This window comes from Anomaloglossus baeobatrachus, chromosome 3, assembly GCF_048569485.1.
Source record: "Anomaloglossus baeobatrachus isolate aAnoBae1 chromosome 3, aAnoBae1.hap1, whole genome shotgun sequence".
NCBI lineage: Eukaryota > Metazoa > Chordata > Amphibia > Anura > Aromobatidae > Anomaloglossus > Anomaloglossus baeobatrachus.
This window is the reverse complement of record NC_134355.1, coordinates 309,598,537-309,611,627: the sequence shown is the minus strand read 5'-3', so window position 1 is coordinate 309,611,627 and position 13,091 is coordinate 309,598,537. Positions and strand designations below refer to the sequence as shown.

The window sequence follows — 13,091 nt, the reverse complement described above, 5'->3', positions numbered from 1 at the left end:
CAAGGGATTTCTATAAATCCCATCCACTGTGCTTGTATTGTACGACGCAGCATTTTGCCTAAGTTTTCCATGCGGAGATTACAATATCCATGATGCAGAGCAAGTAAAGATGGTGAAATGACCAGAAGATAAATGAAACCTCATGTTCTTCTAATTTCAATAGATTATCTAATTACCAGATTTGCAGCTGTCAACCAGGTCGTCTTCTAAAACCACCATCATAGATCGGGGAATACTGCCCACAGACAGCCTCTGTACCTAAAAAGCAGTTTATATATACAAATCTGAGACTTGTAGTAATCAGCAGAAGTGGCATAAAGACATATTTACTATAAGCAGATCTTGCCTAAGGCCTGGGAGACAGACTTTTTATCATGAGATTTTACAAGCCAGAATACATTGAGCTGCATAGTTAAGAATTGGAAAATCTCACAACAGAAAGCCTATGTTGCCCCAGGCAAATAAGTCATCATTTTATACATATTCCCTGTATGACTAAAGGGCTCGAACATTTCTTTCTTCTAACCTACACAACCAGGAAACTGAAGTGACACTTAGGCTAGATAAACCTGTACATTTGAGCCTCTGCAAATATTCTGACATTTTCACGACAGAAAGTGAACCTTTCTATACCAAGTTTTCTTGTAAAATTATGGCCACATTACCATAAAGCCAGTAGACTCCATTCAAGGCAATGGGTTCAGTATAGTGGATAGGTCACAGCCCGCGTCAGTCAGCGGGGATAGAACTTCCCTTAAGAATATACTGGACTATACTTTGGCCCCAATTTATTCAATCTTTCATGCAAAAATATGGCATAAAGGCTTTGAAGTCACAACATTTTTACACAAAGCGAGGCTACATAAAAAATCTGAGATTTTGTGTGTTTGCACCACTGTTGCCCAGTTCTGACAAAGTAGACAGATCTGGGGTGTAGTGACGTAAAATCATCAAGTTCAAGAAGATTGGTGGCGTTCCTTACGCTATGCCAGTCCATGACTTGAGTACAAGGCCTCGCTCTCCACCCCTTCATCAAGACTGGCATGGTAACAAAATGGGGCCTGAAAGGCCATATTCTCCAATCACTCCTATTAGCCAGACACCACAATGCAGACCTGCCCACATACTATACTGCTCCTATAAAAAAACAGCATCTTCCCATGATAGATCCCTTTTACACCTCACCTGCTCCTGAATCTTGATCTCCTGGTAGTCTCTGCAGCTGGCTGGAGAGGACACGTCTGAAAGGCAGGTAAATTTGCTGGAGTTGCATCCTTCTTCATTGGTACAAGAAGCAGGAGGAGAGAAGGAGTAATACTGCTCAAAGTCCGCTCTGACTGTAATGACGTGTTTACATTTGTGGCACATAAAGTCTTGCTCGTACTCAAGGACCTTCACCAGACTGGTCCGAATAACAGTTCCTGTGACCGACAAAAAGTGGCCAACATCTCTAGTACGTGGGATGTGCTCTCTGGTTAATTCTGGGCAGACTGGCAAACCTGGAAAAAAAAACGGAAAAAAAACCAAACTTTTTTTATAGTTTTCTGAAAATAAGTCACATTCAAACAAATATGGTACAGGAAATACAAGTTTACAGTTTTAGGACGTGTGAGTGACTTAGATAGACTGCTATACCAGTGATCTGCCAATGACAGCAGGCGATGTCGGAGAGCAGAGACGCCCATTAGAAAAATCTCCCTATGTGATGCGCAATTTTACACTGAGGGACCCCAAAGGCTTAAAGGGGGCTTCTAGCAAAGGCTGTTCTAAAAGATTCTGAAGTCTGCTGTAAAGGATCTTGAGAGAATTAGTCTAATCTTGTGCTTGGGATATGTCCCCACTTTCAGATGGGAGGGGGCAGATTCTCATCTCAATGTCACGTTGGCAGTAGCACCGAAAGACGATATTAATGTCTTATCCTAAGTATAACCGTCAACACTGTGACCCCAGGTAAGCTCCTTCATAGTCTCTTATTAATGAGGAGATACTTGACTTGCAATATCTATATACCAGTTATCCTCGTATGCAGGTTCTGCTTCATGACCCGGCCGTCTTGTGAGCTGGACTGCAAAACACTCATGGCTGCTCTTCGCAGAGCATTATCAAACACTGGTAGGATCTCATTGGGAACGGCATTGAAATAGTCTCCAACTTCCATGTTGGTTTCAAAAAGCGTCATAGCGTTGACGACCACAGAGTAATGGGCATCCTCGTCACTTTCCAGAAGTATCTGCATAATGTCTTTCTGATGGTGCTGGGAAACGTACGATTCAAACACCTGGCCCACCAACGTGACCTGCTCTGGATGCAGGTACATGTCTGGAAGCTGAGGGATCTGAGAAGAGAAGAGTTGGGTGTCAACATGGCTTCACATCTAAGTACAACATTAAGCATTGCTCAAAATGGGCACCCAGCCTCTGTTTCACTAAGCCCCTTTCATTGAGGGGTGGACTCATCTGGCAGGAAGAGTAAAGGGAATCTGGTAGCAAGTTTGATCCCCTAAATTGTTTATATGTACATGCAGCCCAGTGCACGAAGGACTCTCACAGATCAGCAGCCTCCTCACTTCTGAGCACTAACTTGTTCTCCAGAGTGCACAGGCATCAGCTTACTGCCATGGATGTGCAATAGAACGCTGTAGCCTGTGCCCTCATGAAGGCAAGCTGGTGGGCAGAAATGAGGAGGCTGCTGATATGTGCAGGCGGGAGATTTCCTGGCCGGCAGCTGACATCAGAAGCAGATCATCTAACGACAAAGAAATGAACAATGTTAGGGCCGTTCCACACATCCAGCATTTTGCCGGATTCGTCACACTCTAGTACAGTGCAATACAGTACAATGGCATAGCGGCAACTTCCGGTCACATTCTGTCATGTGACCTGAGCTTCCCGCAATGCCACTGTACAGTATTAACACTGTACTGAATTGTGACGGATCCAGTGAAATGCCGGATGTGTGAAACGGCCCTTAACGAAAGAAGCCAGAGTCTCGTTATGTGCATTCTCCCGCCCATTGCACTTAACTCCTCATTTGCATACTGCTAAAGATTCAGGCAACAGACAGACTGACAATATAAAGGCACCAAAGAGTATATCTATGACCGCTTTCACAATGTTTGAAATGTCATCATTGGAGGCCAGTATATAGAGAACACCGGGAACCTAAGAATTGGTGGAGGGAAATCAGTAAAGAGATTGTATTTTTCATTCACGCATTTGTTAAAAAAATTAAATGGGCTTGGCCAACACCTTGAATCTGAGGGCAAGTATGGTGCAAGATAAGATCTAATTTTAATCTTTGACAAAAAGACTGACGGCACTCACCAAATTGAAATGTGAACAGGTGCATAACTGAACATGACATAAAATACAAAAAAAGACAGTTTGCACTCTGATAATGCTAAAAAATGAAAACCATGAGTGTGTGAATATATATAGACCTGCATTACTATGTCTATATTCCCACATCCATGGTTTCCATACTTTAGCATTGCAGAGTGCATACTGTCCTTTTTTGTATTTATGTCATGTTCAGTTATGCACCTGTTCACATTTCAATTTGGTGAGTGCCGTCAGTCTTTTTATACCCATGTTATTCTATGCTGCACTCACACAGTCGTGTTTTCACATGGACTGTGTGACCCCTTATGGCCCCGCACGCACACACGCAGGTCCGTTTTTTTTCTCTGGCTGCACACTCATGTGATCCATGTGACACGTACCGGAGAAAACACGGGTCTTTTTAATACATTTTCTATATTTACCTCTCTCCAGCGGTTTACCCCCCCCCCCATCCCCCCGAGAACGCCATGTAAGCAATACTATCCCAGTGGGGCAGCCATTGTCCCCACACTGAGAGACATGATCACAGGTACCGGAGAGCCTGTCACCCCATCTGCGTACTACTGGGAAGCCCTGGAGGGGTACAAGCAATAAGACACACATTTATATCTCCTATGGGAGGAAATAAATAACATGCATAAAAATGCCTCACTGGACTCTACCCAGTACAAAATAGGGAGATGAAAAGATAACAAACCTATACAACACTGAGGCTCTTGGAAGGAGGAAGAAAAATGAAACATCAAAGACATAAAAGGGTTAAAAGGGGCCGAAAAGCAAGTTGCGCGCAGTTTACAGCAGGAGCCAGCCTAGTATTATAGCGGTACCGGCAGCACTAGTGTGCCCTTGCTGGGGGAGTCCCCCTATGTGACGCCATTAATCACAGCTTCCAATGGTGCAGCATACTGACCACACTCCCCAGTACGAGCCGCTACCGCATCCAGTGTCACTCCAATCCCCGCTCACACCTCCCGAGCACTTACACATCAGGCGCGCTATTTTCTGCGCCTGCGCGTTCCGCCGCGGTTCAAGCCTCGTTTTCGAGAACAATTTTCCTCAAATCATTTTTGAAGCTGGGAACCGGTGTGCAGGTTAACGGGATATTATTAGAACCATGAGTGCAGATAGACGGTATTATGTCACAAAAAGCTTATTCACCACGTGACTGCCCCACTCGCATAACTACAACACGGGATGGAGAAAACTTCCGTATTTACAGGTACACGTGTGTGGCACGTGATTGGTCGGTAGCTCGTGTGTGGGGCGGGACTAAGAATCTGATTGGCTCCTGTCTGGAAACGTCATCTTACAGAACCTTACCTCTTTGGGCTGTTCCAGTGACAGCTGTCTGTGCTTGTGTAAAAGCCTTGTCTTCCCGTTTCCTCCATAGCACCGCCATATTGCAGATTGCTTATAGCACTGTGGATGTGTTACTATGGAGAAAATGTGGTACTTCTGTAGGGAGTGGTGCACAAGCAGGATCCGAGTCCTTAATGCAGCTTCAGTAAAGCTTGGCACTCATTATAGATTGTGGTGTTTAATAGTTGTGCTTGCAATCCACAAACAAAGACGTATCTTTACTCTTAAAGGGAACCTATCACCACTTTTTTGGCCTATAATCTGCGGCCACCACCACCGGGCTCTTATATACAGCATTCTAACATGCTGTATATAAGAGCCCAGGCCGGGGGTATAACATAAAAAAACACTTTATAATACTTACCTAACGGTCGCTCTGCAGTGCAGTTGGGTCATATGGGCGTCTCAGATGTCTGGTGCGGGCGCCTCCTCTTTCGGCCATCTTCGTCCTCTTTCTGAAGCTTGGGTGCATGACGCGGCTACGTCATATACACTCGCCGGTCCTGTGCAGGCGCCCTACAATACTTTGATCTGCCCTGCTCAGGACCTGAATACCGGCAAGTGTGGATGACGTCGGTTCCGTCATGCACCGTGGCTAGAGAAGAAGGAGAACAAAGATGGCTAAAACAGGCGGCGCAACGGAGACGCCCATAAAGCCCACAGCGTGACCGTTAGGTAAGTATTACAAAGTGTTTTCTATGTTATCCTCCCGGCCTGGGCTCTTACAGTATATACAGCATGTTAGAGTGCTGTATATAAGAACCCGGTGGTGGTGGTCGCAGCTTATAGGGAAAAAAAGTGGTGACAGGTTCCCTTTCATATTTGCAGTCGTTCTTAAAATGTGAAGACCTTTTTCTTTTGTTTGCAGAGCTAGATTATAATGTGTCATCCAGTGTATTTGGAGGGCTAAACTGGTTATTCAACATGTAGTAATAATGAGCTATCCAATGGGCAGGTCATCAATATCAGATCGATGGGGTTGCAACACCCAGCTAATACCTGCTTATTCTGCCCTCTGACGATCTGGACCGGCTCAGAGCGATTCTCCGACTCTCCATGACGTCACATGGACAGGGCAGCTTCTTCTCTTCTGCTCTTCTAAAGGCTGCTTCACACGCAGCGACATCGCTAGCGATGTCGCTCGTGAAAGTGTGACACCCTGGCAAAGCCAGGTTGTCACAGAAAGAGTTAATCCTCCTTGGTAACCTGATCCCACACCAGTGCAGCAGGACAAACCACCTCCCCCAGTGTGAGAGCAAAACAGAGCAGGAGGGGAGGGGAGGGGCTGGAGCAGAGTGTGTGGAGAGAGAGACAGGAGAGGAGCCCGGAGTTGTAGCTCCCGGGCTGCTACAGAAGCGTGCTCAAAAAGGGCTGGGACAGGCTGTTAGTGAGGAAGGGGCCAGAGGTAGCCGGGGCAGGGTAGTGGCCCGCCGGTACCAAGGGTGACCCGGATCACTGCAGGGGAGTGGACTCACCGTTCCCGGCTGAGGAAAAAGAGAAAGAGTAGAGAAAGAGGCACCTGGCTGCAGGGAAAGAACAGGGGCTGCTGCACCGTGTGTGGGACACTAACAACCTCCGTACTGAAGGCTGCGGACTCCGGCAGTTTCTGGTTAATTCCTGACTCTGTGTGAATTTTCTTGCAAAGCGAACTGTGAGTAACAACATCCCTCGGTCCAACCGGACGCACAGCTCTCAGACCGTCTCCATCTCCTCCCTGCACCACCTCACCGGGGTCCCGGGTCACCAACACCCTACCCGTGGAGGGAAATCACCACCTTGCTGCCCACCACCATCCCCGGGATCCATTAACCGGCAGCGGCGGTGCTCTGTTACCTCACCGCACACCATGGGTGGCGTCACGGACAATCTCCCTTACCTAATCCCCTTCTTACTGTGGAGCCTGGGATCACAGACCGGGTCACGCCACCGTGATACCCACAGAAGTGACCCCGTGGCCCGGATCTGAGTACCCCTTGTCCCCGGGCGACACAAAAGCACCAGCCCCCGTCGTTTGTGCGTCATGGGCAAATCGCTGCCCGTGGCGCACAATATCGCTAGGATGCGTAACACGTACTTACCTTCCTAACGACGTCACTGCGGGCGGCGAACAACCTCTTTTTTTTTTTTTTTAACCAATCAGTTTTTATTGAAGATTTCCATAACAGAAACAGATTAAACATAACAAGCATACAGAAAGAAAAATAAGAGAATATTAGCCACTTAAAGTTCCGTAGGTGGGCCGCTACCCTTGGTGTTTATACAATCTACATAATACATTACTGACAAGAATGTATTTCCACCCGTGTTTTGATAGATTATCTGTGACTATACCATATTCATAGGTTACTGTTTGTCGCCTTTTACTTCCAAAGGGCTAGACCCGCCTGTCTATATGAAGAACCTTACTAGAAAAGTGGTCAAGATATAGAGTGAGTAGATATCAGAATAGAAAGAGAGGGGAGAAGGAAAAGGAAGGGACTTATACAAGGGGTTGCGGGAGGGAGGTAAGACGGGGGTTGTTTATGCACTGTCACTAGCAGGGGACTCCTTGAACAGTATCCACGGCTGCCATAGTTTGGTAAACTTCTCATTTGTGCCCGATACCCAAGAGGAGAGTTCCTCCATGTGACAAAGATGCGTTAACTCTGTCAGCCATTCCCCTATTCCGGGGGTCACTGTGGTCCTCCAGTGTCGTGGAATGACTGCTCTGGCCGCAATCAAAAAGAACCGCAACAGGCGCTTCTTTTGGCATCCAAGTGAACCGGGTAAAATAGACAGTAGGGCGATCTTAATGGAAGGAGTTACGCTTTCTCCTGCCATTTGGTTGTAGGTCGCAAACACCTGAGTCCAAAAGTTGGATAGTTTGTTACAACCCCACCAAATGTGTGGCAGCGTACCTTTGTCTGAGCCACAGCGCCAACACTCCTCCGGGACCATAGGGAAGGCTCTATGGAGGTTGACCGGGCATTGATACCATCTTGCCAGTAGCTTAAAGCTCTTTTCCTGGGCATTGCATGCTACTGAGATCTTGTGGGAGAACACATACGCCTTTCGTTTTTCCTCTTCAGTAAGGCTGAAACCTAATTCCGATTCCCATCTTCCAATGTAACTGGGGTCCTCAGAATAGAGGTTCCTGTTCATCATATTGCAAATGAGGGAGATCTGGTGCGTCGGAGGCAAACTCTGCAGGAATAAGTGTTCAAATGGGGTGGATGTATCCGGGGAGGGGGGCCTCTTCCCACCCAGCCAGGATCGCACAAAGGAGTGAAGTTGTATGTATTCGAGCCACCTCAATCTCAATCCGGGGAACGCGGCCTGAAAGTCTTCAAAAGGGGGCAAGTCTCTGCCCTGTAATATCTGCCCCAGTCTAATATCCAAACTTCGTTGCCAGCCCAGAAATCTCTCCACCGTACACCCCGGAGGGAAGCCCGGATTGCCGAACAAAGGCATCAGAGGAGTGGGCGAGCCAATCAGGCCACTTTTCAGCTTTGTGGCCTCCCATACCTCCAGTGTCGCCCTGAGCAAAATCCCACCAGGCTCCACCTGTCTCCTTACATCCTCCAACTCTTTTGGTAGTAGCCAGGGAAGTGCCCCAAGCGGAACTGGGGAATAAAGCTGCTCTAGTGCCACCCACTGCTTGGTCTGCCGGTGAAAATGCCAGTCTAACAACCTAGCCAACAGGACGGCATGGTGATAGGTACGTAAATCAGGCAATCCAGCTCCCCCCCTCTGTTTGGGTCGTATCAAAGTCTGATATTTGATCCTTGGTTTTCCCCCTTTCCACACAAAGCGAACCAGTGCGGACCTCAATGTCTTAAAGAAGGCCGGAGGGGGATTTATAGGTATCGCCTGAAAGATGTAAAGGAATCGTGGTAGTATGTCCATTTTGAATGTGTTTACGCGGCCGAACCACGAAAGGGGTCGTTTGTTGTACTCTTCCATATCTTTTAGGGTTCTCTTTAATAAGACTTGGTAATTCAGGGAATAAAGTGTCCCCAGATTAGATGGGATCGTTACCCCTAAATATTTTATTGAGGATGCCTGCCATCGAAACGGGAATTTTTCTTTTAGTAGGGCGACTTCCTCTATTTTAAGGGAGATGTTTAGCGCTTCTGTTTTGGAATAATTTATTTTAAAATTGCTCAAATTTCCAAATCGTTCGAATTCTTTTAGTAGTGAAGGTAATGTGATCAAAGGTTGGGACGTATAGAGCAGGAGGTCATCTGCGTATATAGCCGTCTTAAATTCCCTGTCTCCAATGCTCAGACCGTGTACATTGGGGTTCTGTCTAATGGCCACTGCAAGGTGCTCCATAACAATGACATATAGAAGGGGGGATAAAGGGCACCCCTGACGGGTGCCGTTTCTGATTTCCACCGGATCCGAGAGGGCCCCGTTAACCCGAACTCGTGCCGACGGTCTAGAGTACAAGGCCATTATCTTACTCACAAAGTTCGGGCCTAAACCAATTTGTCTTAATGCTGAGTTCATGAATCCCCAATGAACACGGTCAAATGCTTTTTCTGCATCTATTGAGAGCAGCCCTAGGGGCTCCCTTCTCGACGCGGCTCTGGCTATTAGGTGAATTGTTTTGGTCACATTGTCGCGGGCCTCCCTACCCTGCACGAACCCAACCTGATCTGTGTGTATAATGGAGGGCAACAGAGGTGCCAACCGGCTAGCCAGTACTTTTGCGAAGATTTTTACGTCAATATTTATTAGTGAGATCGGGCGGTAGTTGGCTACCATTGTTTGGTCTTTACCATGTTTAGGTAGAACTGTGATGTGGGCTTCTAAGGATTGTGGGGTGAAAGGGGACGATTCTGATACCGAGTTATATACTTTTGTGAGGAATGGAGTGATTTGGGCTTTAAAAAGTTTATAAAAAGCAGGAGAGAACCCATCAGGTCCCGGGCTTTTACCGCTTGGGGAGATCTCTATCGCTGTGGCCACCTCCCCCTCCTCGATTGTCCTGTCCAGTCCCCTGGCATCTTCCCCATCTAATGCAGGGAGAGCTGTCTCTGAAATGTATGACTCAATTCGGGCCTGTAATTCACCCGGGGCCATATCTGAGAATGTGCCCCGTATATTGTATAGTTCTGCATAGTATTCTTTAAAGTGATTTAAGATTTTTGCGGGGTCTTGCGTGTCTGAGTTTCCCCGAGTCTTTATTTTAGTAACGTGCGAAGCTTGATTTCGTGGGTGTAATAGCCGCGCAAGTTGTCGCCCGCTTTTGTCCGAGTGATTATATAATAGCCTTTTGAATTGATTTTGAAACCTAAGAAGTCTACAATCCAGTAGCAACAACCTCTTTTTTAAGGGGGAGGTTCGTGCGCCGTCACAGTGACGTCACACAGCGGCCCGCCAATAGAAGCAGAGGGGCGGAGAGCAGCGGCATTATTGACACGCCCACCTCATTGCCGGAGGACGCAGGAACGTTGCTGTTCATCGTTCCCGGGGTGTCACACATAGCGATGTGTGCTGCCTCAGGAACGACGAACAACTTGCTTCCAGCACCAGCAACGATTTTTTGAAAATGAACGACGTGTCAACGATCAACGATTAGGTATTTTTGATCGTTAACACTCGCTCATAGGTGTCACACGCAACGACGTTGCTAACGAGGCCAGATGTGCGTCACAAATTCCGTGACCCTGACGACATATCGTTAGAGATATTGTTGCGTGTAAAGCTCCCTTTAGCCTAACACAGAGGAAAGCCGTCTGTCAATCAGCAACTCAACGGCAGTGATGGCCTGTTGACAGAGCAGAAAAGAAGGAAGTGCTCTGCCAACGTGACATGACAGGGAGCAGGAGAATTGTCAGCATGGCCGATTCAAGCTGATAGTTAGCAACAACCTACCGCTCAGTGCCTAGCTCCATAGGGAAAAAAGTCCCAGAAATCCCCTTTAATTGTAATTTACATTGCACATTCTGCAACATAGATGATGGACGAATCATTTCCATGTCGTCACATTCTGGTTCCATTTCTAAATATCCATTGGTGGATTCTGTCATTATGGATTTGTTGTACTTGCGTCCCCTTTGGAGCCATTTTAATGTGTCTGTCCTACATCTTGAGATTACTCAAAGGGCCATTAATTTTGGAGACACTATATGGACTTTCTTTAGTGACATGAGTTATTAGCTTCTTGTATGTCACATATTGCTCTATTCATAGCTTTGATTTTACCTTTAGCTAATTTGTGCATGTCCTATACCAGCACACTTACTTTGCCTTCCTTCTTACCTAAATATTTTTGTTTTAGTACTTAAGTAGCCTGAAGAATACTCTGTTTTATCAAATATAAATTATTCTAATATTCTGTACTGATTAATGTCATAATAAATCTGTATTGTGTATTCTTATTTACCAAATGTGGTGATAACATTCAGCCATCACAAGGGAGCGCTAGTGGGAATTTCATTTATACTGCGAGCATTGACACATTGAGAGCTCTGTAATTGTACATAGTGCACCTCAAAATTAATTGAAAATTAAATATGAAGGTATCAAAGGCAAAAGAATAGACACTCACCATGAAAGGAAAACAATTATCTATCTATCATCCTGAAGAAGTGGTATATCCTCGAAACGCGTAGACCGATGGAGTAAGAGAATACGTTTATAACATCAACGTGCTACATCTTCATTTTGGCTGATGCGCGGCATTAACCCCCTTTTCACTCTGATTTGTATGCACATCCACGTGGGGCTGCAGCAGACGCCATCATCCTATGCTCTATCAGTGGTTGTGACTATCACAACTATTTCAGGTGAGTGTATTTTTCCTGATCTACCTCACTGATCTGTTGGTATTACACTATCAGCGCTCCTTATTTTTCAGCTTATATTCCTGCCGATAGCAGACGACTGTGGCTTTGCGCTGGCTTGCGCTTCCACGGTCTAAACAGAAGATGACATGGAGAATCTTCCTCATGAAAGGGAACTTGTCATGTCATTTTTCTATATTAAACTGCCCCCAATGTCTTGTTAGTGATGAATGTACATCACTAACATAGTGTTCTCAAAATAGGTTACCAGAATTTATCTAAAAAAACACTTTTTATGATTAGGTGAATGCATCACATACCTTGTCTTTCAGTCATAGTGGTATAATGCTTTGTAGCGTTTCAGTCTCGGTCCACCTCAAATTATGCATGTCCATTGCAGTCTGATTGATTGCCCTGACTGGCCTTATATCGTCAAACAAATCTTCTTAGGCTACTTTAACACTTGCGTTAGTCGCAATCCGCCCCTTTGGAAAACAGCACAATCTGTTAACGGCTTGCGCTGTTTCCCATAGACTTGTATGGACGACGGATTGCGACTAATGTGTCTGCGTTGCATCCGCCGGCCAACGCTGAGTCGTTATTATGACTGAGCGCCGGCCAGATACATTCTGCATTCTAACGTTTTTTTGTATCGTCAAAACGACGCACCGCGGCAGATTCCGGCGGAATCCACCAAGAGGTATAATGGTTGTTTATGGTGGCGGATTCCGCCACAATGCGCTATACGGCGGAATCCTGTGTTGGATTCCGCTATTTTCTTCTGAGCATGCCCAGAATGTAAACAATCACTTTGAAAGGCCTCCCAATTTGGAAAGGTATATATAGAAGCCGCAATTAAGACACAGACAATGCTCTATGAACCTGAGGTAGACACACAGACACCAGGAGCCCCGGAGAAAACACCAGGAGACCCGGAGAAAACACCAGGAGACCCGGAGAAAACACCAGGAGACCCGGAGAAAACACCAGGAGACCCGGAGAAAACACCAGGAGACCTGGAGAATATACCAGGAGACTCTGATAGACCTGGAGACTCTGATAGACCTGGAGACTCTGATAGACCTGGAGACCCTGAGAGACCCGGAGACCCTGAGAGACCCGGAGACCCTGAGAGACACAGAGACCCTGAGAGACCCGGAGACCCTGATAGACATGGATACCCTGATAGACACGGAGACCTTGAGAGACACGGAGATTTGGAGGAACAAGTTTTGCCAGGTTGAGTAAAATCTGAGAGCCATTTCTTGTTGACCTCTCCCTTTTTTATTTTTCACAAATGTATGCATTAATTATTTAATTTTCTTAAATAAAGAGCTTATGCTCCTTTATTTTTTTATCGGTTGCAAAACAAAAAAAAATAATAAAAATATGACCAATTTGTCTATGTTGCCCAATTTTCCGTCTTTTTAGCTGTAGTATTTGCTGTACATTTTGGTTTTTTTTTAAATATATTGCTGTTCTTGTGGATTTATCCACATGGGTTGAAACAGAAGTGTGAAAAATAAAATTGCAGAGGGAGGGAAATGTGGGTTAAGTTTGGGATACTGAGGGGGAATGTGATTAATGGGGGGAAGGTGTTTTATGGTGGGGATATTGG

General features: G+C 46.1%; 1 protein-coding gene across 2 annotated transcripts in view; it reads right to left on the bottom strand.

Annotated features, from left to right (window-relative positions):
* MCM9 (minichromosome maintenance 9 homologous recombination repair factor) overlaps positions 1-4,408 on the bottom strand; it is a 123,396-nt gene extending 118,988 nt beyond the window's left edge. Inside the window, exons 1-4 of one of the 2 annotated variants that reach the window (XM_075338296.1) lie at positions 4,325-4,408; positions 2,011-2,335; positions 1,186-1,499; positions 177-258 (exon numbers count right to left, since the gene is read on the bottom strand). In XM_075338296.1, the coding sequence (XP_075194411.1) occupies positions 177-258; positions 1,186-1,499; positions 2,011-2,317 (703 nt within the window). In that variant the 5' untranslated portion in view covers positions 2,318-2,335; positions 4,325-4,408. Of the gene's footprint in view, positions 1-176; positions 259-1,185; positions 1,500-2,010; positions 2,336-4,251 lie in introns of both variants that reach the window. The other variant, XM_075338295.1, reaches the window with a different exon arrangement.
* Between the last annotated feature and the right edge of the window lie 8,683 nt (positions 4,409-13,091).